At 36.7% G+C, this 25095-nt stretch overlaps 5 protein-coding genes across 7 annotated transcripts; 1 reads left to right on the forward strand and 4 right to left on the reverse strand.

Moving 5' to 3' along the window:
- Positions 1-349: 349 nt before the first annotated feature.
- Positions 350-1536, reverse strand: LOC111498471 (expansin-A7). The gene is made up of 2 exons (XM_023149739.1): positions 1329-1536; positions 350-1244 (listed from the first exon to the last, which is right to left on the reverse strand). Exons 1-2 carry the CDS (start codon positions 1498-1500, stop codon positions 616-618), a joined length of 801 nt encoding a protein of 266 aa, XP_023005507.1. The 5' UTR covers positions 1501-1536; the 3' UTR covers positions 350-615.
- A 3033-nt stretch (positions 1537-4569) lies between these two features.
- LOC111498469 (protein P21-like) lies at positions 4570-7430 on the reverse strand. Of its 3 annotated transcripts, none has more exons than XM_023149736.1 (2): positions 6562-7430; positions 4570-4702 (listed from the first exon to the last, which is right to left on the reverse strand). In XM_023149736.1, the coding sequence occupies exon 1, from the start codon at positions 7374-7376 to the stop codon at positions 6567-6569; it is 810 nt and encodes a 269-aa protein (XP_023005504.1). In that variant the 5' UTR covers positions 7377-7430; the 3' UTR covers positions 4570-4702; positions 6562-6566. The 3 variants fall into 3 exon arrangements, with proteins under 3 accessions (XP_023005504.1, XP_023005502.1, XP_023005503.1); XM_023149734.1 differs by lacking the exon at positions 4570-4702 and adding an exon at positions 4727-4969; XM_023149735.1 differs by lacking the exon at positions 4570-4702 and adding an exon at positions 4727-4833 and having other exon boundaries at positions 6562-7429.
- A 724-nt stretch (positions 7431-8154) lies between these two features.
- On the reverse strand, positions 8155-9720 carry LOC111498470 (protein P21-like). The gene has a single exon (XM_023149738.1). It carries the CDS (start codon positions 8971-8973, stop codon positions 8170-8172), a length of 804 nt encoding a protein of 267 aa, XP_023005506.1. The 5' UTR covers positions 8974-9720; the 3' UTR covers positions 8155-8169.
- Positions 9721-11817: 2097 nt separating this feature from the next.
- Positions 11818-18984, forward strand: LOC111498336 (phospholipase D beta 1-like). Its single transcript, XM_023149523.1, has 10 exons — positions 11818-13245; positions 14040-14156; positions 14364-14558; positions 14832-15080; positions 15191-15259; positions 15342-15489; positions 15984-16132; positions 17164-17334; positions 17441-17641; positions 18557-18984. The coding sequence occupies exons 1-10, from the start codon at positions 12286-12288 to the stop codon at positions 18848-18850; spliced, it is 2553 nt and encodes an 850-aa protein (XP_023005291.1). The 5' UTR covers positions 11818-12285; the 3' UTR covers positions 18851-18984.
- A 434-nt stretch (positions 18985-19418) lies between these two features.
- LOC111498400 (hydroxymethylglutaryl-CoA synthase-like) lies at positions 19419-23877 on the reverse strand. Its single transcript, XM_023149632.1, has 12 exons — positions 23616-23877; positions 22750-22856; positions 22537-22669; positions 21908-22051; positions 21605-21763; positions 21346-21419; positions 21192-21267; positions 21034-21089; positions 20869-20956; positions 20649-20789; positions 20420-20569; positions 19419-19963 (listed from the first exon to the last, which is right to left on the reverse strand). Exons 1-12 carry the CDS (start codon positions 23676-23678, stop codon positions 19757-19759), a joined length of 1398 nt encoding a protein of 465 aa, XP_023005400.1. The 5' UTR covers positions 23679-23877; the 3' UTR covers positions 19419-19756.
- Between the last annotated feature and the right edge of the window lie 1218 nt (positions 23878-25095).

Here is a 25095-nt window from a genome sequence, read left to right on the forward strand (position 1 = left end):
AAAAACGAACTAATGACCTATAAGTAAACAACTTACTGAGTATTATATACTCATTCATGTTACACTCTTTCGATTTAGAAGAAAGTTGGGTTGTGCAGTCGAGGTGAGGGCGTGCACTAGTTGTGGAGCTATAAAGGTCGAGATAGGTCAATGTCTTGACTTTTTCGAATTTTATGATTTCATGGAATGTCTTGATAGTGTATTTTGTGAACAACGTCCTTGTATGAACTTGTTTTGTTTTACACTTTAAATTATTGTATTTTTTTTGAAAATTTCGTGTCAATTAGTAACTATTCGTAATATATGAAATTTAATTTAATTTAATTTATTTTTACATAGAAAATACCATTCTTTACAAGATGGAGTTGCCTATAAGCAAATAACACAAAATTTTCAAATATATAAAACGACAACCAGCCAACCCGGCTTTTAAAACAAAAAAGCTCCGAGTTGACCATAAAGTTAAAGGGTATTTCAGTCGGTTTGACTTAAATTATTCGAGCCGAAACACCTCACATAGAAAAAAAAATTATTCCGCCTTCACATTGTAGTTGTTAGTCTTTACACCGTCTCATATTCAACAGTGTAAAACTATCAACCAGTAACTTCTCGACATCAACGGAAGTTGACGTTAGCTTTGTAGGTCGCGCCAAACTTCCAATTAGAAGGAGCAACATTCCAAGCCGTGATGGTCTCTTTGGTGGTGTACGAGGTGACTATAAAAGACAGTGATTGTCCAACCAACGTGGAAAATGCTTGATATGAAGCTCCCCAATTATGGCTCATTCTAATCCACCCTGTCTTGCTTCCTTTCACCCACATCCCGGACACGTCCCCTCCGCCCCCGACATTCATCACATACGCCAAAAGCCAGTACCCATTTCCTTGGAGTGTGAATCGAATGCCATCTTTTTTTATGCATGGAACACGACGGTACGCAACGGGAATGATCCCGGCCTTCCAGTTGGCAATCTTCATAAAGGCGGGTTTCGACATGTCGAAGTGAACCCTCGGAGGGTTGCACCAGCCACCGTTGTCGGAGGGTTTAGACCAATTGGGAGGGCAGAGATTGGTGGCCGTCACCGTTGTGAAAGCAACATTAGCGTAACAAGCTTTGGATTGCATGCATTTGATTTGAAAGCAAGTTCCACAAGCGTAGCCATTATTGAAGAGTGTTGAGCTTAAAGCCACTGTGTCGATGCCATAGCCATTCGTGAAGAGGTTTCCATATCCACAAGCTCCTCCTGAAATGCAAATCCGTACTATCAATACAAAACATCCTTAACTATTAAATTACCGTTATTATCATGAGATAGAGGTTTACATACCCATTGTTTCCGATGCTGTCTCGTCACCATAAAAGGTAGCATGAGCAATCTTCCAAGGGCTCGGTCGAAAGATGGCGAGCACCGGTCTAATTGTGATCCCAGGCATCATAAGCGGCAAAACGAAAACGACGACAATGGCGACAAAGCTCGGACGAGGGAAGTAGGAAGCCATTGCTTTAGAAGAGTTTGTAACAAAGTTGTGAAATTGCCTGCCTTGAGTTCTATGTTGGTTCCTTTTTATAACGTGTTAAACCGATTAGGTTCAAAGCTAAATAATTGGCTTTTCGTGACCCGCACTCACAATCATCAGCTTAGCAACTCAAAGTCAAATAATTCTTTTTTATTTTATTTTATAATAATTATTATTTTTTTTAATTACAAAAGTCAAGTAATGTTTTAGAGTTGTTAGAAATTGGATGTACTTGTACATTTTAACATTATTTTAATTCCCGACAGGACGTACAAATTTCAAGTACGTAATAATTTTATTAAAAAAATATAATATAATATTTCATGATAACTGAGCGAATTTATCATTATCCCTTATTATAATTGACGTATATAATATTTACATTTTAAAATTATTTTTGTGGTTAGAAAATCATTTTAAAATTATTTTTGTGGTTAGAAAATTAAGAATTCATTGTAAATAATTAAATAAATTATATATATATATATATATATATATATATATATATATATATATAGATTGTCTCAATATTATACATATATATACACCACCATAAATATAAATGGACTTTTATTTTTTATATTTTAAAAAAGTTAGAAATTGACTTCAATTCCCAATTAAATAAATAAAAAAAATCATCTAAGAATTCAGTTTTTAATGTGATCATTTAAAATAATACAATTTCTGAAAATTCTAAAATTCCTTTCTTTCGGGAGAGTCAACGGTTGGATTTATTTATTTATTATTTTATTTTGATAACATTTTATTTTAAAATCGCCGACTGTGATTTAAATATATTTGTAAAATTATTATTTTTTCAGATTACGAAATTCTTAAATCTTATTTTTCTTTTTCATTATTTATTTATTATTATTATTAAAAAAAACTTTAATTTTTTTTTAAATTATTATATTTGCAAACCCATTTACAATTTTCTTAAATATTATTGGTCATGGGAATTTCAGCTGTTTATAAATAAATAATAATAAGTTTTTTGTTGGTCGGTTTATTTATTATTTATAATAAAGGTCTACTACGTGCTGGCAAGTATGTAAAATATGCGCCAAAATAATATATATATATATATACATATATACATATATATATATATATGTATATGATGCATGATAACATAGATCAGCTACTTTTTTTTTTTTCCTTCTAATTATCATAATACAATATTTATTCTATATTTTTCTTATTATTTGTTATTTTTTTCGTATCCAATGAAATAGTATAAGATCGACCACAATATGTTTGATAGTTTTCTTGTAAGGCCTTTAAAGAAAATGCAATGGCCCATTAATTAAACTTATCATATGTATAGTTTCATTTGAATTTTGAGTATGTTGTAATTTTCAATATATGCTTAGTATGTTCTTTAATTTACGTGTGATATGAATGTTTATCCAATAAGTTTTTTATTTTGAAAGCACGTTCAATTACAAAGTTCAAAACATTCCTATACAAGATGGAATTCGTTCACTGTATAAACAATTTTCCCCCGGTGAAATTGTGGTAGATTCAATAGAGAACTTTGAGGCTTAAAGGAGTGAGGAATGAAACTAGGGGTATAATGAGAATTTTGTCGAATTGGAACTATAAATCGTTTCGTGAATGGTCATATGAGCATTTATAGTTGTATCAGTGGACATGATTTCTCTACCTTACATGAGAGTGCAATTCGTAATCTATAGTCGAGTCACCTTGGGTTAATGAAAAAATTGATTGGTTAAAGATTTTGTCCGATCAATTCTTGGTCATTCCAGCTAGCTTGATACGAATGTTACTATTCTAAATGTATGATTCTTTGTGTGACATGGATGGAATGAAAATGGTATAGGAAGAGAGGTTGAAAAGGTGTGTGCGCAACATTGAGATCTATGTTTTAAAATCGTGTAATTAATTAATTATTTTTTAAAATAATTATTAATATTATCCATTGTATGCCAAATTCAAAATTATTAGTATAATTGTTAAGAGTACGTGGTTGACATATGAAAAGATCTAAAGGGTCTATAGTATATGAATAAGATTGAGTGTCTTATCCGGTAATACCGTTGATATTGACACCCTTTGTAACAAATTAAACATTTAATGTGGAGAAATGTGAGTAAAAGTATCGTGTAAAATAAGTTTGTATAAGACCGGATTATGAAATATTTAATTTTTCATTATAAATAAGTTAATTGAGAAGATTAATATTTCACATGATGATCATGAGAGACTCATTTTAATCTTGAATGAGTTAGGAACTCCGGCCCGTGAAAGCTTGTCCTTTGACTAGTGAGAATAATTTTTGTAGACGAATTCAATGTCTACAATTTTAAAATTTTAATCAAATGAGAAATTGAAACATAATTTCAAGAGATGAAATCCACTCATTTCCATTTAGGGGTAAGTAGATGAGTAATTCCCTTGTGTGCTAATTTTGAGATGAATAATAGAGTTCCACCCTCTCAATAGCACGTGAAGGACTTAGTTTATGGTTAGATCATAAATTAATTATTCATTACGAGATCATAAGGTATAAAATGTAATTATATGGGTAAAATGAACGTTTAACCAGTTATAAGTACAAACAAATTATGAAATATCAACTTATTTGTAATGATTATATTATTAGACACAACCTATCATATAGTACATCCGAGTGAAACTCTAGATCTATAATAGAGTGATCAATAGTTAATGAATAAAAATTGATTAATTAAAGAGTTTAATTAATTAATTTTATATTATTTGAACGGACCTTAAGTTCTCTTTACTAGTATCAATAGTAACACTAAAATGATTTATTTAATTTAAAAAAAATTAATGATTAGATTAATTAAATATAAAAGAAAAATATTTATTGTAATTAATATATTAAATATTAAAATAATTAAATATATTAGATATATTATACAAAAATATATTTGAAATTGGAATAAAAATCAAATTAATTGAAACCCCATTGAAATATTTTATGATATTTAAGTATAATTTGAATAAAATATATATTTTAATATATTAGATGTTAAAAAATATTATTTATAAAAGATCCTAGTACATTAAAAAAACAAACATGCAATAACCTTTCAATGTAATGCTTTGCAAACAAATCTAGTTACATTCCTGCGTGTTAAATTTGTGCAATAGTCATTATCTCGATGTAGTTCGGAAGTGTTGAGTTATCCTGAACGCAAAAGGATCAACGGGCATTACCCTTTCGATGCAACGCTTTGCGAACAAACCTAGCTACATTCCTACATGCTAAGTTTGTTCAATAGTCACCATCTTGATTTAGTTCGGAAGTGTTGAGTTATCTTGAACCTACACAAAAGGATCAACAGACATTACCCTTCCAATGTAACACTTTGCAAACAAACCTAGTTACATTCCTACGTGTTAAGTTTGTCCAATAGTCACCTCCTCGATTTAACTTGTAAGTGGTTGAGTTATCCTGAACCTATACAAAATGATCAATGGGCATTACCCTTCCGATGTAATGCTTTGAAAACAAATCTAGCTACATTCCTACGTACTAAGTTTGTTCAATAGTCACCACCTCGTTTTATTTCGGAGGTGGTTGAGTTATCCCGAAAATAACCGAGTAAAACATGTTCATTCTCCCTCATGTGGAGTTTTTTCACATACCTCAACCATTTTAGTACTTAAAGCATAATACTATTTGTTATGGATTGACCAAATAGAAGCAGGAAAAAGATTCAAATGATATACTTCATTGAATAATATGCTTACGCCATGGAAATAAGTGCAACAAAAGAGCCTAAGTCAAGCCTTAGAGTAGAAGTCTAACTCACACTCTTGTTTAACTCGCACTCTTGAAGACATCCAACTACTCCAATCAAGATGTCCAAGAGTACACACTTCTGTTTGGCACATTCACGCAAAGATAACCGATGGATTTCATGAATGTCCAGCTACTAAAGCTCACGAGTACTCTTCCTTCTCTGATTTTGTTTATATTGATAACCACTGGTTCAACGACTTCCTACACGTTGAACGACAATGCGGTAAAAGTTGGGCATAAAGTTTCAATTTTCTTGTCCATGTACGTCGGGCACAAAATGGACAAGCTGAGAAGAAACATCGACATATTGTCGAAACCAGTCCTACATTGCTTGGTCGAGCTTCCATGTTGTTAACTTATTGGTGGGATGGCTGCTGCAATTCTAGGAGGAAAGTCACCAATCCAGGTACTGTTTCAATAATCCTTGGATTCTTTCAGCTTTACTTAGTTTTGGTTGTATGTGTTTTTCATACTAACAACCGTATAATACACATAAGCTTCAGTTTTGTAGCAACAAGTGCGTATACTTAGTCTCAAGCCCAACTCACAATCGGCATAAATGCCTCAATTCATCTAACACGGATATTCATCTCTCGCTCCATTACCTTCATGTCAACTAGCTCATCCTATGATTACTCGAGAGAAAGTTGGTGTTTTTAAGCCGAAAGTTAAGCCCACTTGGGGAATACATCTCCATTGGTATGAGGTCTTCTAGGGAAGCCCAAAGCAAAGTCATGAGAGCTTATGCTCAAAGTGGACAATATCATACCATTGTGGAGACTGTGATTCCCCTTTCACGAATCTCCATAATGGTAAGATATTGTCCACTTTGCCCTTTGATTTCCCCAAAAGGCCTTGTACTAGTGAAGATGTATTCCTTACTAACTTATAAACCTATGATCGCCCTCTTAATTAGCCAATGTGGCACTCCCTCCCAACAATCCTCTAACACCTATGGGTGCAGAAATCTCGGCCTTGATGAAGAACCATACATAGAGCCTCGTTCCATAAATGGGTGTTTTAGACTAAGGTAAATCCAGATGGGCTCTATTCAATGTCACAAGGATTGTTAGTAGCTAAAGGTTTTCATCAGAATCCAGACATCAGTTTCTTTGATGGGTTCTTTACCTATTGGGGATTTCTATAAATGCATTCAGAACATGTTTATATGCACTCATGACAAGATTATAAAACAATCTAAGCAGGAAGGAATACCAATAAAACAAAACAAAATGATAGTGACTCACCAGCTCTAGGAGGGGCAGAACACGACGGCGTAGTTAGTCGCGCCAGCGCCAGGACAAGTAAATGTGCTGTTTGCATTATCCATGGGGTAGCTGTAAGCATCCGGACACTGACCTTTGAAAAACTTCGAATAATTTGTGGGCTTACAACTCGTGGAAGCATTACTGCAACAATACTCATCGGTCTTGAACACTGTGCACGGATTGTTACAGCCGCCGGCCACCTTCAACACCTTAGGGCACTGCCCGTTGATATCGGCGGCGCAACGGACGCCCCTGCTGCATCCGTTAGACGTCGGTGTGAATTCCATCGGGATATTAAACCCGTCGACGAGAGATACGTCGAAGAAATCCAGATGGTTAACTTGGTCAAGTGAAAATTCAGCAAGAGTATTGGGTGGGGAACCGAAGGTTACGCACTGAAGAACGCCGCCGCAATCTCCGGTCTGGCAATTTCCACGGCCAGATTTGTCGAAGGAACAGTTTGTTCTGCCCCAAATGCGACCTCCTGTCGTGCCGGAGGGTACGTTGATAACCCAAGCCTCGTTGGTTTGGAGCTGTCGGCCACCGCCTGGTATGGCGGCGGCCCAAACTGTGAAGGGGCAGTTGTTACGCAAAGTGAAAGGGATAGTACCGTCGAATTCGTGGCGATTGCAGTGGGTGGATAGAGTGCCGGTGATTGCGTGTGAACCGAAGGGCAGAAGCGCTTCGTCAAAATTAGGGCCGATTAGGGTTTGAGCTTGGATGAATTGATTGGTGAAAGTAAAATCGAGGAGGAGAATCGAGAAAAGGAGATGTTTGTAGCGCGCACACGACATCGCAGCGCTGGGATTTGGGGAAGAAGACGTTCTGGAAATTGGCAATCATTGAACATTGACCTTATAAGATATTGTAATCAAATTGTGAAGTTGACAATTATATATATATATATATATATATATAATGGACAAAGACTGACCATGACTGAGTAGGAATTTAAGCTATTATAAATGATATTAGTGTTAGACGAACACGACTCCCCACAATGGTATGATATTGTCCATGGGAGGCCTCCTCCTTTGGAGTCTTAGTCGCTTTGGGAAGGCCTCCTTTGGAGTCTTAGTCATTTTGGTATGATATTGTCCACTTTGAGCATAAGCGCCTCCTTTGGAGTCTTAGTCATTTTTGACTGCCTTCGTACATTCGAGAGCCTCCTTTTGGAGTCCTTTGTTCTTAGTCATTTTTGACTGCCTTCGTACATTCGAGAGCCTCCTTTTGGAGTCCTTTGTTCGACATTTAAGGATTTGTCAATCTATTGGCACGGCTAAGTTTAAGGCATGACTCTGATACCATGTTAGACGAACACGACTTTCCACAATGGTATGATATTGTCCACTTTGAGCATAAGCTCTCATGGCTTTGCTTTGGGCTTCCCAAAAGGCCTCATACCAATTGAGTTAGTATTCCTCACTTATAAACCCATGATCATTCCCTAAATTAGCCGATGTGGGACTTTCATCATCCAACAATTATAACAAAAAAAATTAAATCTTTTTAGAATATTTAAAAACTAAATTAAATTTTTATGAAATACTTTAAAAAATAAATTTACACGTGGCATGGATCCTCATCTTAGGGTCGGAAGGGGCAGAAAACGACGTCGTAATTAGTCTTGCCAAGACACGTAAATTTTGTAGCCGTATCGTCCGCGGGGTAACTAAGAGCATCTGGACACCTCTCTTTGAAAAACTTCGAAAACGCTGTGGCCTCACAACTCCTTGAAGAATTACCGCAACAATATTCACTGGTTCCGAATACGGTGCAGGGATTGTTGCAGCCGCCGGCCGCCTTCAGCTTCGTCGGGCATTGCTTGTTGATGTCGGCAGCGCAACGAACGCTCTGGCTGCATTCGTTAGACGTCGGCTTAAATTCGATTGGAATATTGAACCCTTCGACGAGGGAGACGCGGAAGAAATCCTGATTGTTGTATTGGTTTAGTGCAAAATCAACGAGAGTATTGGGCGGTGCGCCGGAGCTTTGGCATTGGAGAACGCCGCCGCAGTCGCCGGTCTCGCAATTTCCACGCTCTGAGCTATCGAAGGAACAATTGGTTCTGCCCCAAACGCGTCCCACAGCTCCGAATGGTAATTTCAAGTTCCAAGCCTCTCCGCTGTGGAGCCGTTGGCCACCGCTTGGTATGGCGGCGGCCCAGACTGTGAAGGAGCAGTTGTTCCGCACAGTGAAAGTGGCGCCGTCGTCATTCTCAATGCAGCGGCCCAAGAAACTTCCTCTGCCTGCCTGTGAGCCGAAGGGAGAAAGGGATTGGTCAAAAGCAGGGTCGATTAGGGTTTGAGCTTCAATCAACTGATGGCTGATGAAAACAAAATTGATGAGAAGAAAAGGAAAAACAAGATGGTTGTAGCGGAGAAACAACATCGCAAGAATTTCGGACAGACTCCGATCTGGAAATGCTTCCAATGAGCCTCCGCTGCGTAAGATACTCTTAACAAAATCTCCTGTGATTTATAATTGAGATTGTAGAAATAGCAACAAGATTCATAGCTAACTACTTCAAAAGCATTAATGACCTTATTTGTTATAGGGCGAATTTTCAACCCTCACCATCACATTCACATTTGTTCTTAGAATCCTGTACCTTGCATATTAGAAGCAAGTTCATGGAAACGTCTACAGAATTGACGTTCATTTTAACCAAGATTTCAGTATCTTTTGATACTGTAATATTCAATGGAGCAACTTCTGTTGTGATTCTTGAGATTGGACCCCTTTGATGGTTATTAAGAAGCTTTTAGTTTTTGTAAATTGTGTTTAGTTTCGCACTGAATATTTTCATCTTGAATTCTTAGTTATATTCCAAAAATCTAAACTAATTTTTTTCAAAACTTTAGCTTGGATTTGGTGAACATTCATAGCCTTTTTGTGACCGAGTTGACTAGTCCATTCTATGGTTTAAATGTGCGTGGGGACTTGGGTGAGGCTTCATTATGAGGATTGCAAACTGGATGAGGCTTGAAATCTATTATTTCCATAAACATTCACATCTTTTGACCCAACTAACTACTAATATGCATCTTCAAAGTCATCAGTTTTCACAACTCATTCCAGCATAGTATCTAAATTCTGCTATCATTTCTGGGTTTGTCATTGGGTCTCTTTCTGATACTTTAATTGTAAGAGCTTATCGTGAGAACCCATATCAGTTGGAGAGGAGAACGAAACATTTTTTTTTTATAAGGGTGTGGAAACCTCTCCCCTAGCATACCTGTTTTAAAAATCTTGAGGGGAACCTCGAAAAGAAAAACTTAAAAAAAGAGGACAATATCTCTACTTGCATTGAGCTTGAGTTATTACAAATGGTACCAGAGCCAGACAACGAGCGATGTGCTAGCGAGGAGGCTGAGCCCCGATGGGGTGGACACAAGGTGGCGTGGTAGCAAAGACGCTGGCCCCGATGGGGGGTCCCACATCGATTGTGGAGAAGAGTATCTACTGCCCAAAAAGGACAATATCTACTAGCTGGATTGTTGTTGTTAGGTCGAGTCGTTTGCTGCTTTTAAAGTTCATTGTTGGCCCTCTGTGTTTAAAAGTTCTTATTTGTTTTATTTACACCTCTTAGTTCAGCTAGCCTGGACACATTATAATACTGATACTAGGCTGTTTCTACAGTTTCTTGGTTATTTTTAATGTATGAGATTTGATGCCCAACTGTCAAAAAAGTATACCAGGTAGAGAGGTAAGAAAAAATTGGAGGGTTAAGGAAGAAATCAATGCCCACACTTAGAAATAGCTTGGCATAACTTTCAAAGGGGGTTGACGTACATCCAAATCCAAACCCTTATTTGGGACAAGGAGTTGGGTACTAAGGACGCTAGCTCCCAAATGGGTGAATTGTGAGATCCCACATCGGTTAGAGAGGGAAACAAAATATTTCTTATAAGGGTGTGGAAACCTCTCCCTTGCAGACACGTTTTAGAAACGTGAAGCTGACGACGCTACGTAACAGGCTAAAACGGATAATATCTGCTAGCGATGGACTTAGACTGTTACAGTAGCTCTAGCCAACCCTTAGATCACAAATGCTAAAACCCTCCAATCATATGATTTAGAAAAATTTTAAGAGTCCAATGTTAAAAATACATGCATAGATATTTGTTCAATAGCAAGGCCCAACAATGGAAACTCTGGATGGAGCCGTATAATACACGTCTTGAGTATAGTTCCTGAAAATATGTCTAAAAAGTTCTTTAAGCTTTCGTTATTTGTTATTTGTTTTTGACTTATTCTATATTTATAAAATTCATGTTCTACTAAACAAAATTAAAGTTTTAGTGTTCTTTTATAAAAAAAAAGTTTAATTTTATATTTATTAAATTAGTTAATTCTTTTTTAAAATTGAATAAGTCAACTTGTTAATAAACTTAATAGATATTTTTAAAATTAGGGAATTTATTAGATAAAAACTTGAATATATTATATATATTTTAACTAACTAAACTTATAATTTAATATTTATTTTTAATGAAATTAGCATGTTGATCACAAAATTTTCTTTTTAGCTATTTTTTTTTAAATAAGATATTTATGAAGAATAGCCATTCAACTAATTTTCGTAAATAAAAACAAAATAATTATTTAGACTAAGATTCCTTTCTAACGTCTTGAAATCAATTAATGTCGTCTTGTGCTAATATTCTACCATCAATTTTCTTTTAAAAACATATCTCCACACCCCGTCTTTTTTAGATACATAATTACAATTATAGATGTCCATTCTATCCATCTCGAGTAAGGAGAAAATTTCTCATTAAATTTAGACGGAAAATGAAGGAAGGAGTGAATGATATTTTTTTACGTGTTAGATAAGTAGGACCGACGACGACGGACAAAACTATATTGCTTCCAAAAACTCTTATAAATTATTGGCGAGTCTTTGGCCAATCGGGAGGAAGAGGGGAGAAAATTAAAAGTTTCAAAATTTGAAGAAACTTGTGATTGATGGCGGACGGCTGCAAAGTGCAAAAGTTGGGATTGGTAGGCAGGGCAGGCGCAGGCGCAGGCTGCGGAGCTTCCAAGTTGGATTATTTCATTAGCAGCTGCCCCATTGGAGTCTCCTTCCAATGGCGGCTTACATCTTCACTTGTTTGACTCACTTTCCCATAATCTTTATATAAAATTTTTAAAATTACCATTTAATTCCTTCAAAACTTTTTAATTAATTTCTCAAATTTCAATGCCCTTCTAATAAACTTGTATAGATTTTAAACATGATTAACAAACTTTAGTTTTCAACGATTTGAGCTTAATATTTGTTAAAGGGGTCGGCTGCTCGACAGTGGGCGACTTTTCTTGGTGGATTTGATCCTTGGTCAACCCTATTGTTCACTACAATCCATTTTTTTAATCCCGATCTCTCCTTCCTCGCAAGTGTCGTTGTTTGTAGGTTCAAGCCACCCAATCATGTTGCTTAGCTTCCTGAAATCGCCCATTTTTGAAGTTCCAGTCAATATACTATGTTCTTTATTTAAAGGATCAGCCGATCCACACGGCCATTTGCTAATTCTGAGGCAAGTAGTCAACAATATTCATCTTCAACGCAAACCCAGATTCAGTTTTGTTCGAAATCTTTTATATGCCCTGTTTGCTTGCTTGAAATTATTGATATCTGTTTGTTGAGCTTGGTTTAAGATTTTGCTTTTGAGCTATCTATCTACTGTTTCTTCTCTGTTAATGGCTGGTCGGATTTTTGAAACTTTGTCATTTGGGTCACAACATGGTCAAAGTAATCAATCTTTGCCATTTTCATCTGGAAATGCATCATTGAAGTTCTTGCTCTTGCATGGTTATTTGGATATTTCTGTCAAGTCAGCCAAGAATCTTCCTAACATGGATATGTTTCATAAGACTCTTGGGGATGTTCTTTCAAAAGTGTCTTTTAAGAGTTCTAAGAACAGTGATGGGCAAAAGGCTCCAAAAGTGACTAGTGATCCTTATGTGACTATCTCTGTATCTGGTGCTGTGATAGGAAGAACTTTTGTGATTGATAATAGTGAAAATCCTGTTTGGATGCAGCATTTTAATGTTCCTGTAGCTCATTATGGTGCTGAAGTGCACTTTGTAGTTAAAGATCATGATGTTGTGGGATCACAAATTATAGGTGTTGTTGCTATTCCTATTGAACAATTATACTCTGGAGATGTAGTTGAGGGTACCTACCCTATCCTTAATAGTAGCAGGAAGCCCTGCAAGCCTGGGGCTGTCTTGAGTTTGTCGATTCGGTATATTCCGGCAGACCGGGCGGCCATTTTTCACGGTGGAATGTATGCATCTTCTGATCATCAGGGAGTTCCTGGCACATATTTTCCTCTTAGGAAGGGAGGTAAAGTTACATTGTACCAAGATGCTCATGTTGAGGATGGATGTCTTCCTTCAGATTTTAAGCTTCATGGTGGGGTTGAATATGAACATAGGAGCTGTTGGGACGACATCACTGAATCGATTAGCAAAGCTCGTCGTTTGATCTATATTACGGGCTGGTCTGTATACCATAATGTTAGATTGGTTAGAGATGGAAAGGCGAAAGAATGCAGTTTAGGGGACTTACTCAAAGCTAAGTCTCAAGAAGGTGTACGAGTGTTGCTTCTTATATGGGATGATCCAACTTCGACAAGTATGTTGGGATATAAAACGGTATGTAACTGAAAAACATGTGAACTCTGTATGTTTCTATTGTTCTTTATGGCTTTTACTGGACATGGATATTTCCCATGATAATACTTGCTGGTTATGCACTGCAGATATCTGGTGACTAATCTTTCATGGTGTTTTTTTTTTTCCTTTTTCTTTTTGGGTGACTAATCAATCCGTTTTAAGGATATATGTAACGGCCCAAGTCCATTGCTATCAAATATTTTCTTCTTTGGATTTTTTCCTCAAGGTTTTTAAAACGCATCTACTAGGGAGAAGTTTCTACATACTTATAAACAATGCTTCGTTCTCCTCCTCAAACGATATGGGATCTCACAACCCACCCTCTTCAGGGCCCAGCGTGGAGAGGTTTCCACACTTTTATAAAGAATGTTTCGTTCTCCTCCTCAAACTATATGGGATCTCACAACCCACCCCCCTTCAGGGCCAGCGTGGAGAGGTTTCCACGACCTTATAAAAAATGTTTCGTTCTCCTCTCCAAACCATATGGGATCTCACAACCCACCCCCCTTCAGGGCCATCATCCTCACTGGCACTCGTTTCCTTCTCCAATCGATGTGGGACCCCCCAATCCACCCCCTTCGAAACCCAATGTCCTTGCTGATATTTCACCTAGTGTCTACCTCTTATACCATTTGTAACGGCCCAAGCCCACTGTTAACATATATTGTCCTCTTTGAGTTTTCTCTTTCGGGCTTCCTCTCAAGGTTTTTAAAACGCATCTGCTAAAGAGAGGTTTTCGATGTGGGATCTTACATTTTTTGTGACATGTGCAGGTTGGGATGATGAATACAAATGATGAGGAGACTCGGCGGTTCTTTAAGAACTCTTCAGTCCAAGTGGTATTGTGCCCACGATCTGGTGGAAAAGGTCATAGCTGGATTAAAAAGCAGGTTAGGAATTATGGAATTTTATTATTCACTGCCATTGCAAGGGGAAGCTCCCTTTGTACACAATTCAATCTCCTTTTTTTGCCATTTTGATATTATCAAGAAACATTCAGAACTCAATCCTTTCTCCACCATTTTTAATCATCTTTTGGTGTCTATAAATGTAATGTATAATCTTGTTCCTCTATACCCCTTGATTCTCCTCAACAGGAAGCTGGAACCATCTATACCCACCATCAAAAGACAGTTATTGTAGATGCTGATGCTGGCCACCACAAAAGAAAAATTGTAGCTTTTGTTGGAGGCCTCGATTTATGTTTAGGTCGATATGATACTTCGAGGCATCCTCTTTTTCGGACATTGCAAACTACGCACGTGGATGACTTCCACAACCCCAATTTTACGGTAGGTGTTCGATCGAAAATGATCGATATTGTTTCCCCATTTTATCTAGTTTCTTGGTAATTTCATAATGAACAAAACACATGCACTTGCATCACTGTCATGCAATACCAAACTGCATACGCTTCTAAAACCAGTATACATTTCTTGGCTTCGTTCAAAGTATGATACTCTAGAATTAGTTTAGACGTTCATGTGCTTTTAGTTAATGATGCCATGAACATAATCTTTTCATGGAACTCATCTATGAACTACTCTTAACGTTTGTGCAAACAGGGACCAGCTACTGGTTGTCCAAGAGAACCATGGCATGATTTGCACTCTAAGATTGATGGTCCAGCAGCATACGACGTCCTAACGAATTTCGAGGAGCGTTGGTTGAGAGCTTCAGAGCCTCGTGGCCTTAAAAAGCTAAAAAGGTTGAATGAAGATGTATTGCTCAAAATTGAAAGAATTCCTGAGATTTTGGGAATTGCTGATGCTGCTCGTTTGTGTAACAATGATCCAGAAGGTTGGAACGTGCAGGTAGAGTTAAAAGCAATTGATCATTACAAATTTAAGAACTTCATTTCTATGATTGCTGTTTTGTATTAATGGATGTCACTGAATCAGTAAAACACTTGATGATCTTGCAGATTTTTCGTTCGATCGACTCGAATTCGGTGAAAGGATTTCCTGAGGACCCGAAAGATGCTATAAGTAGGGTAAGAGAAAAACTGCAAGTACTTGATTACTTTCCAAAATTGTCTTACAGAAACTGAGCTTTTGTTTTCCATGTTGATGCAGAACTTGGTATGTGGGAAGAATGTGATGATAGATATGAGTATACATTCAGCATATGTTAATGCAATTCGTGCTGCCCAACGCTTCATTTATATTGAAAATCAATACTTTCTTGGGTCATCTTATAATTGGAGCGCTCATAAAGACTTGGGTAAGCTAACTCTGAACTCTGAGATGAAGAATTTGGGGGAAGTAAAGGTATTATAGGAGAATAAGTTCAAACCTTGGGCACTTAGTGTAAGGTCTCACATCGGTTGGAGAGGGGAACGAAGCATTCCTTTTAAGGGTGTGGAAACCTCTCCCTAGTGGATGCGTTTTAAAACCTTGAGAGAAAGCCCAGAAGGGAAAGCCTAAAGAGAACAATATCGGCTAGTGGTGGACTTGAGTTGTTACAAATAATATTAGAGTCAGACACTAAGCGGTGTGCCAGCGAGGATGCTGGGCCTCCAAGGGAGGTGGATTATGAGATCCCACATCGGTTGAAGAGGGAAACGAAGCATTCCTTTTAAGGGTGTGAAAACATCTCTCTAGTGAACGCGTTTTAAAATCTTTAGGAGAAGCCCGAAAGTTTATTGGATAGCTATATGTTTTTATTATTTATTTCTTTTGGATTCTTCAAGTAACAAAAAGTTTACATAATTGCAGGGGCTAATAACTTAATACCGATTGAAATTGCCCTTAAAATTGTGGAGAAAATCAGAGCTAAAGAAAGGTTTTCAGCGTATGTGGTTATCCCAATGTGGCCAGAAGGTGTTCCTACAAGCACTCCGATTCAAAGAATTCTCTTTTGGCAGGTTTGCTTCATCTATTGTTTCTTGTTAGCTTCTCAAGTCTTTGTTTTGAAACTAGTTTATCTTATTTTTTATGTTCTTTCTTTTTCTTAATTGTAAACCAAAACCAACACAAAAAGAAGTAAAACAAAAAGAAAAAAAGAAAATGAGGAGATAGATCTCCCCATGGTTGCATAAGAACGAGCGGAAAACGCCCCAACTCTAGAAGCTATGTACTGTAAAATGTCTCAAGATTAACTTCGGGTAGCCCAACTGAGGAACAAATATGTAACAGCCCAAGCCCACCGCTAGTAGATATTATCCTTTTTGGGCTATCTCTTCTAAGCTTCCCTCAATATTTTAAAACGCGTCTGCTAGGGAGAGGTTTCCACACCTTTATAAGGAATGTTTCGTTCCCCTCCTCCACTGACGTGGGATCTCACAATCCGACCCCCTTCGAGGCCCAGCGTCCTCGCTGGCACACCGCTGGATGTCTGGTTTTGATACCGTTTGTAATAGCCTAAACCCACTGTTAGCAGATATTGTCCTCTTTGGTGTTTCCCTTTCGAGCTTCCCCTCAAGGTTTTAAAACGTGTCCACTAGGGAGAGGTTTCCACACCCTTAAAAGAAATGCTTCGCTCCCCTCTCCAATTGATGTGGGATCTCACAATCCACCCCTTGGGGGTCCAGCGTCCTCACTGACACACCAATGTAACGATTCTAAAAAGAAAAATAAAACGCAGTTGCCGAAGATCTCACGTTCTTAGAAGGTAAGTGTGTGTGAGATTGATTGTGCTGCGTGCATCTCTTTGCAAGTGTTGTGGATGGTTGAAAACGCGAGATCTCCAGTGCCTCGCCGAAAATCTCGCATTCTTTTCTGGTGACTGCGTTTTTTTTTAATCGTTACAAAATAGATGATCCAATTTTCCCTCCGCCCACCTGTTATCGAGTTTTCTGCAAGCCATACTTTGAAGTGAAAACTTGATAATTCCAATCACAACTCTCATTATATGAATACATAGTTTTATTTACCGGTGCTTCTTTGTTTTCTTCAGAGTAGGACAATGCAAATGATGTACGAAATGATATATACAGCTTTAGTGGAGGTTGGACTTCATGAACAGTATAAGCCTGAAGACTACTTGAATTTCTTTTGCCTTGGAAACCGTGAGGTGATCAGTGATAGAGATGGCATTGAAGCCGGAAATGGAGAAAAGAATGCTCAAGTACTTCGTTATTACCCTCCTGAGTGAAGCTTTAAATTTCTTGACTTTGACAGTATACTCCAATTGTCCATTCTATATCTTAATGTACCATTTTTTGGTTATGCAGTCACTTGTTCGTAAGAGTCGACGTTTTATGATCTATGTCCATTCTAAAGGGATGATAGTAGATGATGAATATGTCATATTGGGATCTGCAAATATCAATCAGCGATCCCTTGAAGGTACTAGAGACACTGAAATAGCAATGGGCGCGTACCAATCTCGTCATTCTTGGTCGTCAAGCAAACGCTCGAGCCCACGTGGTCAGGTATGTTTCAAAAGTTTATGATTTTCTATATTGAGTCATTACTGGCTGCAAGAATAGGGAATAAATAAATGGGTCCAAGAAAACTAAATAAATCTTGGAGTACTTCTAGTTATCCTCGTCCGGTTCTTAAACGGGTGGTATGCGTGGCCCCTTGTTACATTGCCTTTTTCAATCCTTATGGTATAAGACATTAAGCCATATCGCCCTCTCTAAGTGGAGGTCTCACCAGGTTCTACCACAGTTAGGCCCAATCATACTCAGAATCTGAGTTTGATCCTGGCTCATAAAGAACACTAACTATATGCTTAACACATGCAAGTTGCGTTAGCGTTAGATTCTTTTTTTGACTTCTTTCTTTGAAAGAGGAATGCATGGAACGAAGAAAAAAAGAGAGGAGGAAAATGATTCACCGGTGGAGTTTGTCTGTGATATCAGAGTCAAACACCTGACGATGTTCTAGCGAGGAGGCTGCTCCCTTAGGGGGTAGACACGAGGCGATGTGTCAGTAAGGACAATGGGTCCCAAAAGGGGTGGATTTGGTGGGAGTTCCACATTGATTGGAGAAAGGAACGAGTGTCAATGAGGACGCTGGGCCTTAAAGGGGGGTGGATTATAATATCCCACATCGATTGAGGAGGAGAACAAAACACCCTTTATAAGGGTGCGGAAACCTCTCCCTAGCATACGCATTTTAAAAAAGTTGAGGGTAAGCTTGAAAGGAAAAACCCAAAGAGGGCAATATTTGCTAGTGGACTTTTGAGCCATTACATTCTCTCGAAAATGGTTTTCTTTCTCTCTTTGAACTCTTGTTCTCGATTTCCTTTCATGGTATCCGAGCCAACAAGAGGGTAAACCCAAGCATCATTCGTTCAGAAATAGAATCATTAATGACAAGGAACGTGTCTGTTGTTGCAGGTCTATGGATATAGAATGTCATTATGGGCAGAGCACACTGGGACTATGGAGGATTGTTTCGAGAGACCAGAGAGTATTGAATGTGTAAGAAGAATCAGATCAGTGGGTGAGAGAAACTGGAGACAGTATGTTGCTGAGGAAGTGACAGAAATGAGAAGCCATCTTCTTAAATATCCATTGCAAGTTGAGCCAACTGGTAAGGTCACTCATCTTCCTGGTTCTGAGACCTTCCCAGACCTTGGTGGTAACATATTGGGAACATTCATAGCCATCCAAGAGAACCTTACAATTTGATTCCCACTGAATATCTATTTGTTCTTAGGAAATTCTTTGCCTGTAATCATTGGTGTACATTATGGATTCTTACAACAACTTTGATCGGTAATCTTTGAGTTGTTAGACATACCTCAATTATATTGAAGGGTGATTATCTATGTCTATCATCAAATCTATTATTACCGCACATTCATCATAGCTAGAACTTCCCGCTTCATATTACCACTTTTCCACAAATAATATCTACTCTCTCAACCCATTCGAAAACAAATAGATTTTTTCCTTTCAAGTCCTTGATATTCAAGGACAGAAAAAAAAAAAAAAAAATCACAAAAATCCAAACATCTATCTTTGGCTACTTCAAATAGATCATATATCAATTCTCCTTTTCTGTAAATATAGACGGGAGTTCATGTGCCACATCCACGAAGCTGGCCATAGAAGGGCCAAACAAGTGACTGTGTTATATTTATCTATTCTCACCTTTATTCGCATCCTCGTTTTCTTGTTCCAAACAGTATTATATAAAAGGCGTTCGGATTGAGGACATAGGAATGAGAATAAGGGTGGAAAAGAGGGTATAAAGTTTGGAAGATAGGACATATCTCATGAGAATATATCTGTTTATATGCCTATGAGTAACAGTATTTGAGAATCTACACGAGTTCATGGTTGGGGTTCAAAATAGTATAGTTGAAGGTTAATAACATAATATGTTCTGAATAAATAAAGCCAACCCATTATTGAGACAATTTTTTCTATAAAAAAGAGAAGGAAAGAACAGAAAACTACCTGTGCTAGGAACATACTGCCTTCTATCTTAGCCTGTAAATAGCTTATGAGAAGAAAAATGGTCGTTGACACTGAATATTTAGATGAACAGCTTTGGCTACACTCCTCTTGTTGTTTATTCTCATTTTTATTTCAGTGGCCATTGGCAACCACACCATTGTCAAGCTTCTCGCATTCGCCATCCTTCTTAGCGTAGAATCTCCTGTACAATGAATCGACTTTGGTGAGATAGTAGGTGCCTGGTGGTAGGAGGCTGCAGTCCTTGTTTGTCGTAAAGTCCTTGGCCCCGTACCGATGCTCCATCAGCTTCATTATTTCGACAAATTTCTCCGGTACTAACTGTACAAAAATTAGATGTTAAAATCCATGGATTAATAAGGCAATCGTCTCTCTATGTCGTATTTGTATTGTCCAACACAATGCACAACCATAAAATGCTAAAGTTCTATAAATCATCAAAAGGCTCTGAACCACAGATCTAGCTTTTGAGTTCAATGGTGGTTTAACGATTCCTACTCTTAATATTATCATACGTTATAGGATACAAAATGATGATTGAGACAACATCGTTGTTCGACTTTTGTGCAGTTCATCTGAAGTTCAAACTGTCAAGACTAATCATTGTGCTAAGCCTGAATTCAAGATACATGGAGGAGCTTGATACGGTCGTTTTCAGGGTAAAATGGACATTGTTAACTTGACTACGCTCTATACAATTTCTCAGGAGATCTATTTACCGTCTACACTACAGCATAATTGTTAGGTTTGTAGAAAACATGAGATAGAAGTAAATACCTCATGCCTCGATTTCAACTTTTTATCTACATTCAAGACAGCTGCAACGTTGGAGAGACTAAAAGGATGTTGACCTTCATTGATTTGCAATGAGAACATCGTTGCGGTTGACCCACTGCCATAAGAGAACAATATGACCCTATTTCCTGCCTGGCATAGAAACAGACCATTTAGACAGGTGAAAGTAAAGCAGCCAAATGTGTAAATTGGTAGTAGAGAAGGTGAATACCAGTAGGCTATGCTTATTGTGAAGAAGCGAAATAAATGCTGCATAGAGAGAAGCAGTATACATATTTCCAACTTGCTTTGGTATTAAAGTGGAGGGTTGCACCTTGGAATCATAAAGTGGCTTTGCAAGTTGTTGAGTTATCTGCAAATCCAATATATTAGTTAACAAAAAGTGAAGGATAAATGACCAGCTAAAAGGATGTCTTTCAAATGTATAAGACCTTTTCAAGATCCCGACTCTGGTAACTTTCATCGTTAGACAAGGTTGAAAACGGAGCCAACTTTTCTTTAACGACTTCGTCTATTGAGCTGTAAAGAGAAGAAAAGACTTAAACATCCACTAGAACCACCAGAAACAACCAAAGAAGCATAAGAAGCATATATACCTCGCATTTCTCTTAAAGTCGTTAAAGAGCAATCGAGCAAAGCTCTTCTGCACAAGCTGCAGTACATGAAAGGAAATTCATTCATTAAGTCATCTCCTCCCTCATTCTTTTACTGGGAAAACTAACAAGTAATAAGACCAATTTCTAACACATGTTACCTTGTTATAGGGAGAATGAAATACAAAATAGTCAGAATCAGAAATGGTAAACTGTTTGCCCTCCAGTTTCTCATACCTAATTAAAGTGCAATGAAAGTAAGAGAAAATACGTACAACCCGCACGACGATTAATTTATTCAAAATATGAACTTACTTGTGACATAATTGTTTGTAGCAAGAATCCAGGGCCATGAGGTAACAGGTTTGGGAGAGCTTACCATCTACAACCTGCAAGTAAATCATTATAGAGATGAATCACTAGATGTAGCAAGAAACTATGTAAATTATAAAAGCCAGGTTATACAAAATGCACAATGTTTTATACAAAAGAAAGACATCTTTTAATATAATGGAAACTAGAGGAAGAAGTTGGAAATAACCGATGAATTACAATGTATTATGTTAAAGATTACCGGGTATTCGCTGGCTAGGTTAGGCTTGTAAAAATCATAAACATGAGACATATGACTTCCCCTCAACTTGCTTTCAAAAGCAATAGGAGCATCAGGTCCTATCAGCATGGCAATGGCAGCAGCTCCACCTGTAGGACGAGCTGGTCCTTCAGCATAGACCTAACAGAACGGACCAGTAATTAATGCAGATTTTGACAGCAAATATGGCAAGAAAATTTTAGTTCAATATATTTCAACGAATCAATGTCAAGAAAAACTTAAATCTCCCATGTTGAAAAATTATAAACCTAGATTATATCATACCGCACTGTCTGTGCACACCACAAGACCATAACGCCCATCCCAGGAGCTGCTCTCCACCCAATTGACACAGTTGAAAAGGGCAGCTGTACCCCCATAGCATGCATTAGTTGAATCAACACCTTCAATATCGGTATTTCCATGTTTCTGCTTACATGAAAAGATAAGAACTTCAGTATTGTACCATCAATAATGGCTTAAAACATAAACTTTGAACCGATATTTATATTATCAAGGGAAGGATTCCATTCAAGCTAGGCAGTAGACAAAAACTAAGATTTGCATCCTCATAAGTACCAAAAGACGTAACCATCTACAAGCCAGTTCAGCTACTCATGAAAATCATTACAAGTATTTAACATTAACTTTCAATCTGCAAACTCTATTAAAATGCTATCCACCAAAAAAAACACACAATTGGGGCCAATCAACAAAATTCATCCGTTAAACTATTTCAAAGCGTACTTCAATGACAAACTTTTTGGCAGATCATAACTTCAATAAAATAGAAGACACATAAAAATCCCCACTTTTAGTTTTGTTCACCCTCACTCTTGGTGGCCCCTGTTTTTATTTTATTTTTTTTTTTTTCCGTTTAAAAAAAGTGCAAGAGGAATACCCAAAATTTTTACCTCAAAAATTTGCATCAGGAAAGTCTTAATTGATTTGCTTTTATCTATAACAGTCTCACTGCCAACTTCCAGCCGGCCAACTTGCTTTGGGTCAATTCTATACTTCTCAAGAAGGGAGGTGACAACTGTTAAGCTGAAAATCCAAGAATTTCGATGTTAAGAACAATCTTCAGAATACAGAACCAAGTAGATTGTAGCCAATATGGTCACTACCTCATTGAGATTACATCTTCAACCTCAGAACAGAACGCCATGCAATCCTGTCCGAGCCCAATCGTGTATTTCCCCTTGCTTGCTCCATCATGAGCCTCCAAAGCTTCCTATGTTGCCAAAGCAGAAACCATATTAATTTCACTAGCAAGCATACAAGTGAAGGTACCAAATAGTGAGCTCTAGAGACGCGATTCTTCTTTGACATTACAATGATGTCAAAATCTTATTAGAATTGTTTGTTGGTCAAGGACATAACATCCACGGAGATTGAATACAAATAACTTTTCCTCTCAAAACTTGATGCAGATCCAAGAAGTCCCAAAAAAGGGGGAAAAACAGAGACAAAAGGAAAATAGACCAACAGACAAAATTTAATCTAAGAGAGCTGTTTAACAACATATGCACATGTTGTGTGCTAGATATGAGCTCAAAAGCAGCCACCAAACAATTGGGTCAGGTCCCTCAGCCCAGAAATGAGCTCAAAAGCTTCAGTGGCCCAACTCACACACCACACAAACAGACATTATGTACGTACATGTGAAAATGTATAATTTAAAAAATCAATCTCCGATCGGAAACAACGAAGCAGGAAAGAACGAAACATTTCGAAGCATTCAAAAAACCAAAAACAGACGAATTTCGCTGGTCAACATCGGAAATCACCAAAAACAACACAACTCAAAGATTATAGCAAAAATTAAACAAGATTAAGAAAAACCAAACCAATTCATAGAAACAATAACGAAAAGCTACACCCAGTGTACGAATTTCTCCAAACACTACCAAAATACAATCCAAAGCCAAATGCAAAGCAAGCAGAAAGTAAAGGAAAGCTAGAAATTCAACTCAAAGTGAGAGATCCTCACCTGCTGAACACAGGTAGGTGGGAAGTAGATATCAACGGCGAGAATTCCCACATTCTTGGCCATTTCCAGAACCTCTTTTCGGCGTTCAATTCAAATAAACCTATCCAAATCAATAAAGAACCAAAGTTTGATACAAAGCTCTCCTTCGAATCTCGTTTTGCTGTGAAAACGAAGAAATCGAGAGAATGAAATTGAGAGAGAAGAGAGAGGAAATCCTTTGAAGTAGCAGAGGAAGATGGCGAGGCTCACATGGGGGCGAGTCTTAAATAGAATGCAGTCTACATGAGCTTCCAGCCAAATATTTTGTAAAATGGAGGACGAATTTCCACTTTTGCCTCTCTTTTCTGCTTATTTACTTTCTTTGCCATTTTTTTTTTCTTTTTCCGTTTCCTAAATTATAATTTTTTTAATACAAGCCCTTGTTTTTAATATTTTCTACATTTATGTTTGAAATTTAGATTAAGTTGTTAAATTTTTAAAATTAATAAATTTCGGTTTAAATTAACAAATTCTGGACATTAAAATTAGAGATGAGCTTCAAATAGAGTTTGAAAACGAGGTACCGAGTTGACAGAAAGAAGAATGATTATATTTTTTAGTGACAAGGTTGAGATTTTCAATGGTAGCAGTGTGGTCATTATTAAAAAAATATAAATATTTATTTATTAATTTAAATATTTTTTAAAATTTTATTTTTATTTTATCGATTTTTAAGAAATATATATTCCCATGTTAACATTTGACAATACTAAATAATTAATTTATAAATTTGAAACATTTTCAAATTTGTATTTTTTCTTTCATAAAAAAATATTATTATTTAATTAAATTTCGATAAATTAAAAAAATGGACTAATTTTAAAATTTTATTAAAAGTAACTAAATATTTGAAAATATAAAAACTGAAATAGAATAAAACTAAAAAAGAATAAATAGTAAATTGGGTAATATATTTAGCTGTCTATTAACTAAAATCTAGTTTAATTAATAAAGGATATATTAGCCATTATTATATTTAATCTCTAAAAAACGAATGTTGTAATAAATTTAAGTTTTAAATAAAAGAAATTATTATTTACTTTATTTAAATATTTCAAATTGTTTCATTATTATACTGTATAGTCTTTTGAAAAAATTATATAACTAATAAGGTAATAATATTGGGACATGCATTAAAATACTATTAAAATATTAAAAATTACCCTCTTTATTATTCAAGTTAGGTATTAGGCCATCTATTATTAAACATTAAATAATACCATCATCTATCTTCAATTTTTCATTAATTAATTAGTTAGCCAGTGAGTGAATAATTCAAAGTAGATATTTTTTTTTTTTGGGCTTTCTCTTGTAGGCTTCTCTCTCGATTTAGAGGGAAAAGTTTTCACATGTTTATAGGAATGTTTTGTTCTCCCAATGTTGAATCTCACATTTTCATTTTTCGATGGCTTCTACTTGCTTTAAAAAGTTTACAATGAAA

This window comes from Cucurbita maxima, unplaced genomic scaffold, assembly GCF_002738345.1.
Source record: "Cucurbita maxima cultivar Rimu unplaced genomic scaffold, Cmax_1.0 Cma_Scf00025, whole genome shotgun sequence".
In the NCBI taxonomy this organism is placed as follows: domain Eukaryota; kingdom Viridiplantae; phylum Streptophyta; class Magnoliopsida; order Cucurbitales; family Cucurbitaceae; genus Cucurbita; species Cucurbita maxima.

Bases quoted from the DNA above. Each gene is read 5' to 3' on its own strand.
- LOC111498470 (XM_023149738.1), bottom strand. From the start codon at position 8,973: ATGTTGTTTCTCCGCTACAACCATCTTGTTTTTCCTTTTCTTCTCATC.
- LOC111498471 (XM_023149739.1), bottom strand. From the start codon at position 1,500: ATGGCTTCCTACTTCCCTCGTCCGAGCTTTGTCGCCATTGTCGTCGTT. The intron at 1,245-1,328 runs GTATGTAAACCT...TTTGCATTTCAG, and splicing joins GACAGCATCGGAAACAATGG to GAGGAGCTTGTGGATATGGA.
- LOC111498469 (XM_023149736.1), bottom strand. From the start codon at position 7,376: ATGTCGTGTGCGCGCTACAAACATCTCCTTTTCTCGATTCTCCTCCTC.
- LOC111498400 (XM_023149632.1), bottom strand. From the start codon at position 23,678: ATGGCCAAGAATGTGGGAATTCTCGCCGTTGATATCTACTTCCCACCT. The intron at 21,764-21,907 runs GTATGATATAAT...CCGTTCTGTTAG, and splicing joins TGGTGTGCACAGACAGTGCG to GTCTATGCTGAAGGACCAGC. The intron at 20,570-20,648 runs GTATTCACCTTC...TTTCTATGCCAG, and splicing joins ACAATAAGCATAGCCTACTG to GCAGGAAATAGGGTCATATT.
- LOC111498336 (XM_023149523.1), top strand. From the start codon at position 12,286: ATGGCTGGTCGGATTTTTGAAACTTTGTCATTTGGGTCACAACATGGT. The intron at 14,157-14,363 runs GTTAGGAATTAT...TCTCCTCAACAG, and splicing joins ATAGCTGGATTAAAAAGCAG to GAAGCTGGAACCATCTATAC. The intron at 17,335-17,440 runs GTACTTCGTTAT...TTGGTTATGCAG, and splicing joins ATGGAGAAAAGAATGCTCAA to TCACTTGTTCGTAAGAGTCG.